At 36.8% G+C, this 6,735-nt stretch overlaps 2 protein-coding genes across 3 annotated transcripts; one reads left to right on the top strand and one right to left on the bottom strand.

Moving 5' to 3' along the window:
• The first annotated feature begins 687 nt into the window (after positions 1 to 687).
• Positions 688 to 2,856, top strand: LOC148909472 (peroxynitrite isomerase THAP4-like). 2 transcript variants are annotated; one of them, XM_089034640.1, is made up of 3 exons: positions 688 to 2,100; positions 2,301 to 2,494; positions 2,623 to 2,856. In XM_089034640.1, exons 1-3 carry the CDS (start codon positions 2,085 to 2,087, stop codon positions 2,776 to 2,778), a joined length of 366 nt encoding a protein of 121 aa, XP_088890766.1. In that variant the 5' UTR covers positions 688 to 2,084; the 3' UTR covers positions 2,779 to 2,856. The 2 variants fall into 2 exon arrangements, with proteins under 2 accessions (XP_088890766.1, XP_088890765.1); XM_089034639.1 differs by having other exon boundaries at positions 688 to 2,494.
• A 511-nt stretch (positions 2,857 to 3,367) lies between these two features.
• Positions 3,368 to 6,413, bottom strand: LOC148909471 (uncharacterized). The gene is made up of 6 exons (XM_089034633.1): positions 6,275 to 6,413; positions 5,724 to 5,904; positions 5,160 to 5,389; positions 4,843 to 4,987; positions 4,611 to 4,645; positions 3,368 to 4,517 (listed from the first exon to the last, which is right to left on the bottom strand). The coding sequence occupies exons 1-6, from the start codon at positions 6,328 to 6,330 to the stop codon at positions 4,100 to 4,102; spliced, it is 1,065 nt and encodes a 354-aa protein (XP_088890759.1). The 5' UTR covers positions 6,331 to 6,413; the 3' UTR covers positions 3,368 to 4,099.
• Between the last annotated feature and the right edge of the window lie 322 nt (positions 6,414 to 6,735).

Here is a 6,735-nt window from a genome sequence, read left to right as displayed (position 1 = left end):
AGAACAACTAAATATTACATAAAATATTTCAAATTAAAAACGATTGAACCTAAATTCCTGTTATTCTTCCTAAATTCCTGTTATACTCCCACATATGGACTATACGGGGATGATCCGCTGAACAGGGTATGGTTTTTCGAGCTTCTTGTCATAAACAGGGTATGCAATTTCACTCAAGTTCCAAGTTTTTCCTGAGTTTCCTGTCATATTCAGGGTTTCTACTTTCGTATTGACCGAAACTGGTTATTATGGTCGTAAAAAAAACCGATATGCGAGATGACATGATAATTGAAACGGGAACTCAGTGCAATTAATTATATCTTTTGTCATTAACAGGGTTTTACAAATTTGATTTTTTTGTCATAAACAGGGTACCCCTTTCAGAATCCCAGCGGAACACCCCTACCCAAATTCTGGCAGAGTACCCCCCCCCCCCCCCCCCCCAGGGTATTGTGTCAGATTCTGGATGTACAACTAACGCAGTACTTAAATCACTTTTATTATTTACATTAGATTATTTTTATTTATACAAAACATAAAGCAAAATCACTACCAAGAAAACTACAGTCTAGCGAACTTTTAAAATCAACTACATTTAAAAAAATAATTTCTATCTAGAAAGAAATAATAACATAAGTGAGGTATGAAAAATACAACATTATACCTAGACCGGATCTCTCAAGGATTCTGGTCTTCGAGTCTCGATTTTCAAAACGAGTCTCGATTTTCAAAACGTGTCTCGATTTCCATGAACGAGTCTCGATCTCTAACGACATGTCTCGATTCCCAAGAACGAGTCTCGATTCAATCGAGGGGGCTTTAATCGAGGGACGATCGACGATCGAGGAGGCTTTTTGGAAATCGAGGAAGTATTCCGGAAATTCCTCTAGTTTGATTTAAGAAACAAATAGTAATGATCCTGAATGTGTGAAATGAAAACTATAAATGTGGCAGTGACGGCAAAAAGAGAAGGGAAAAAAATGAATTTTGTATGCTGGACTAGTGGAACAAAGTGTAACAACGATAAACAGACTTGTTGTGGACAATATCTAGTGCAGTTTATTTTTCGTACAAGTTATCGTAGAATTATAAGTTGAACACCGTAGTGAAAATAGAAACTGACGTTTCGGACGTTAGTCCTTCGTCGGAGTCAATAGAAAGTAAGAGTGCGAGAGATGTTTACATAGTAGAGGATAGAGAAAACAAACCAATAAGAAGAAAAACAAGCCATAAAACAAAAAGAAAGAAAACAAAAGGATAGAAAGCAACAATAGGTGAGAAAAAAAGGAAAAAGAAAAGAAAAAACAAAACAAAAAAAACTTAAATGTAGGCGAAGCGTTCGTTCATCCCGTGGGGATTAACGGTGCCAAGTGAATGAATAACACGCATTTCTTTTGTTTTGCGATGATGGTTGCTGCCGTGGGTTAAGCAAAGACCAAAAACAATAGCATTAAGCTCAGAGTGATTAGCAGAATTAAAGTATTACAATGAATGGTCTGAACCCAGGTGAATGGATATTTTTCGAAGTAACAATATTTCTCGAAGAGATAATATTTATGTTATGATCATCCGGGTGGATGTAATCCTTAGAAGGACTGTTTGATGTGACTGACGTTTCGACAACCTGTGCGGAAGTCATCTTCAGAGTCAAGTGGAGAAAAAAGTCAGATATGGGTCTTATTTATACTGCCACAATAAACAAAAGAACAATAGGTGAAGTTAAGAGATGATTCGCGTCGCTAACTTAATTGGCGTCATTTCAGCTTTGTTTAATAGCCTATTATATGGCGTGGGTAGTTTAATAGGCCCTTTGCAGCTAGTGGTCACGTGCTTGGATACCGCTTAGCAACACAAAACTGGAGAGCAAGCCTTCCAGTAAACAAAAGTTGTAATAGGTCAAGCACGCGTGGTTTTATACGATAGTTTCATCGTTCAAAACGCTTAATCCTTTTGCCCTATCTACAAACACAGTAAGATAATCTTAAATTCTCTCCTTTGGACTCGATTTTTGGTTCGAAGTAACGATATTCTTCGCGTTATCGCGAAAAAATTGTCACCGCCGGCCCGCTCGACGGCTGAAAAACATGGCGACTTCGCAAGGTATGTACTTCAAAACTCTCCTTTTTTTTGGTTTCTTTTCAATTATTGGACTTCTAAAATCTCTAAAATAACAGTTTAGATTGTGAATGGTGATCGATTGTAATTGGACGGCATTTTAATGGACGATTTGTTTATTTTTTGTGAGAGTGATTCCACGTCTAAAGTCAAGACTAACCCATGTTTACATATATTCGCTGTAGATGTTAGAACTCCCGACGAGCCATCACATACCAAGAAAAATTCTTCGTACCATTGTTGTGTTCCCTTGTGTAACGGAGATTCTCGATATCATCCTGATTTAAAGTTTCACCGCTTACCAGGCCGTGCAAGGGATGAGCAATTGAAAAAGGAATGGCTGGTGAAGATACGAAGAGATGTGGGCCCACACTTCAAGGTATATAGGAATCTAACAATATCAATGCACAATACGAATTGCCTGTGGATCTTTAAAAAACTGTAATGAAGATAAAAATAGTTGAATACAGTTACATTGTTATTAAAAGGACATTTGATTTATAATAGGTTAACAAAAGTACCAGAGTGTGCTCAAAACACTTCACTGAGGAAGATTACAATCCTCCCACTGATTCTGGACGTCAGTTGCTAAAAAGAGAAGTTGTACCATCAATCTTCGACGAAACCGCGAATGCTTGTTGCCCATATTACAGAGGTGTTTAAAGCCTGGAAGCGTGGTACACACCGACGACTGGGGGGCCTACGAACAATTGGAAAGACATCTACCTTTGCAAGTGGCAAGCCACCTTGTGGTTAACCACTCACTTAATTTTGTAGATCCTGCAACTGGAGTCCACACCCAAACGATTGAGTCCAAATGGAATCAACTGAAGTTGAAACAAAAGCAAAGGATGGGAGTTTCGCGGGACGAATTGCAACGTTATTTGAACGAAAGAATGTGGAGAGAGTGGAACGGAAAAGATGATGAATGCCTAGTTAATTTATTTTCATCGATATCTTTAAAGTTCATTACAACTGTTTCTGTTTGACTTATAACAATTATCATTTTTTATTTTACCAATACGCCGAGAAACAAATAAGAAATACTGTCACGCAGTTTTGATTGCGGCTACATAAATAAGTAAACATTCTACAATAGAGTGTATATCGCAGTTTCACATGAGCGAAGCGTAGTCGCTGTTCTAGTGGTACTTGTTTCCAAGAATAAAAAGTATAGATACCAGCTAGCAACATAAATGTTTTGAAGGATACTGCGAGGATAATTAAGCTGTTCCACTCACGCTTGAAATAATTATCGCTTAAATTTCTTTAATGTTTTTGCAATTTCTAAACTGGCAGTATTTCTACTTTGTCCGGCCGCTTCATACAGCTCGTTAAGATATGTGATTCACTTCAATAATTATGCACAATGTAAGAGTTAAAAACGGAATAGCTTTCCCTCAATGAATATTTTTACTTTGTAGAAAGCGAGCCATGTTCTGTAAAAATAATTAATTGTAACACAATGGTATCTTTATTTAAATTGATGAATAAAGAAAAAGTAATACTCAAAAATACTGTCGCGAATTAATGGTACGTTTTAGCATGGATAGACTTACTTCCATAACCTACAGCGCCTGGACATTTTAATTTTTAAAAAACTTAAAATACACTCTACAAAATTACTCGAATCTGAGTGGACATGAGGAGTACGTTAAGAGGAATTGTTTTCCATAATGAGCAATAATGGCAAAAAGCGCCAAAAACTAGACTTTCGTATGGGTTTTGATCCCAATTCTCGTTTTGGGTTAACACTCAAAACCCTTTTTAACAGTTAGAAATTGATGTACTATGATAAAATGCCTGTTTGAAGCGGTATTTTCAACAGTACAAAGATGTTTTGTTGTATTTGTGTTAGAATGTTGCTTTGTCAGGCTTTTTTTATAGAAAATACATAGGAAATAAGCAAATTGAGAAACCATGCGTTCACTTAATAAACAATTTAGATGCCGCACGTTGACACTACACTTGTTTTAAAATAGATCTATAAAGTTATATTATTTTCACTCATTAATTTAATGATAGAACCACTAATATAAGAGCTCTTATTTCCATATAATCTGAGGTTCAAGCCAGTGTCTTTTGAATCATTAGCTAAGCTATACAGATTATCTGGATGTGTTCTGTCATGTGTCATGAAACGTTTGATGACAATATCGTCAACTTCGTCAGCGAGGGTGTCTGGTGCTTGAATACGTGCTTCAAACACCTCCCTTATTGACACATTAAGGCCCTTCAGACTGGCCATCCCAATATTCCCTCCCCTACCAAACGTTTTTGGCAATTTCCTCGCCACTGCGTCTGCCTCTTTTAAAATTCTATCGAGTTTCCCCTCCTTTACTAAGGAATCGATGAATTCTTCTATACGTTCAGTTCCAGTCTGGTCCGCTTCGTTGTCTCGCCTGTGAATAAAGCACAAGACATATTATCCATGGAATTCCAAATGATAGCAGTTCGAAGGGGGTGGAATCTGGATTTGATTGAACTTTACCTACTTTTTATTTACAGCACTCGTCTTGTTGCTCTCAGTCTAAGAATATGATAAATACATACTAGTTAACTTTTGAACTTATTACCGCCTTATTACTTATGTATTATGTATAGTTATAATAATAATAGTAATAATAATTCGTAATATTTTTTTTATAAAGCGTATTTCCAGGCTGCTATAGGCGCGAAAATTATGTGACGGCTGCGGAGGAGCTTACATGCCATTTTACCAAGTACCTTTATTTTCTGGTATTTTACAATCGTAACCGCCACATGAATGTCGACACTTTTCAAATTGTTTATATCGATTGTCCTTCCCATTGCCTCTCCCTCTTCGATGACGTCACGTATGGTATCGTAGACATTATTTTCTACAGAAAAACTGAAGAGAGTAATGAAAGTCAGAAACAAGGTTTATTTATTGGTTGTTTCATATGGTATTAGTTAATGGCATATTTTATTGACCCCAGGAATAATTTATTACACCCATGTATCAACCGCACTTTACTGATCTGTTTTTTATTGGCTTGGTTGTATCTGTTGAGAAAACTTACGTCAATAATACATCCACGGGTTGCTTGGATGAAAAAAGCTCGAGGTGGACCTCTAAACTTGAATTTAGGAGGAGCATCAACCTCCAGACCTGGCCCATCTTCTCAAATAATGGACTCCGCAGTGAAACGCATTGAGAGCGTCTCATATGCAGAGCCAAGTTGTCAATGGTCCAGCAGGTGGACCACATACCACATGGTCTAGGCACATATCGCTTTCCAGCATCCGCTGACTGAAAGACCGGAAAAATGTATTTATAGGTGATTCTGAATATCAATTATTATGAGGCCAATTATTTAGGGCAGGGGAAAGCGTTCATTTTGAAAAGTCTATTCAACTCGCTCAATCCTTGACCAATTCGCTTCTATCGGATAGAAAAGGAATGATTGAAAATGATATAGACGATTGCATTGACTCTTTATTATGTTTTCGATTTACGTTCTCTTATACTATCTTACAAATACAGAGCTTGGGCGACCTGTGCTAAATTATGAAAATATACTCGCGTTGAAGCCGTAACCTCAGTGGTGTGAAGAAAATAGCAAACGAAGTTACAAACTAATTACCTTAAACTTTATTTGGTACAATAACTCTTCGTGCGATTTGACCAGCAAGAGGTTGTGGTGGGCCAAAGAATTTTTAGCGTGCACCTCCATTTCCTCTGAGTTACCATGGAAGGTGCACAGTGGTACGTCACAAGGACGAATCCGTTCCTCGCAACACATTAAATGTTCCATAGCCGCACTCCTAAAATAGTAGTTAAGTTAAAAGAAAAACTCAGTGATTTTATATTCTATAAACTTTCACTCTTAATCACACATTTCTCTATCCTGCAGAGTACACTGCCAAAATTTCTAGCTAGTAGAGTCTCCCTCGTTGGTTCAAATATAATGTTCCGGGGAAGTTCAACAATAATAATTTTAATAAATAAACACATATAGTATTGACCATTATATTCGATACTTTGTACCAAGATGTTTTAAAATAAATTATAATTTTTATTGGACTTACGCCGTGCTCACATGTATGTCAATCGCCGAAGATAAGACTATTTAAAAACAGTTATAACTAAACTGATCATGATATACTGGTTCAGAGTAAAGGGATATCTACTCACATTTTTATTCTATGTTTGTCTTGTGTTTTTCTGAAGTATGGACAAATATTTTCCATATTGAAGAATTATGCGGTTTCTCTACTGTAAGGACTTGCAGCTACAAAAGACTGTTTTCAGCTTTCCCACGGGGTAATGAGGTCTGACGCAAGACAATTAGAACAAAGGGTATTTGTTAGAAGTATTTCGACACTTCCCTCTCTTGGTGTGAAATCACCTTTATTTCGGTTATTTTGTTAGTTTAGTTCTGTATGTGTGTATGGTATTTTGGTTTTAATCTTGCTTTGTTTTTGTAAATGATACATCGGTCCAGCGATAAGTACATCTCCTCGTTTCACATATTAAAGCACTGGCTAATATTATACATATTTTTTTCTCGGGCGTGTCCTATGTCACTGACGGATGGCTTTTCAATTGCAATATTTGATTTGAAATTTGATGATCATGTTTCCCGGATGTCATAA

Source organism: Actinia tenebrosa, unplaced genomic scaffold (assembly GCF_029948245.1).
Source record: "Actinia tenebrosa isolate PJP-AT-01 unplaced genomic scaffold, QUT_ActTen_1.0 PGA_scaffold2__45_contigs__length_23673736, whole genome shotgun sequence".
Taxonomy (NCBI): domain Eukaryota; kingdom Metazoa; phylum Cnidaria; class Anthozoa; order Actiniaria; family Actiniidae; genus Actinia; species Actinia tenebrosa.
The sequence above is the reverse complement of the archived record's forward strand: the minus strand, read 5'-3'. Positions and strand labels throughout refer to the sequence as shown.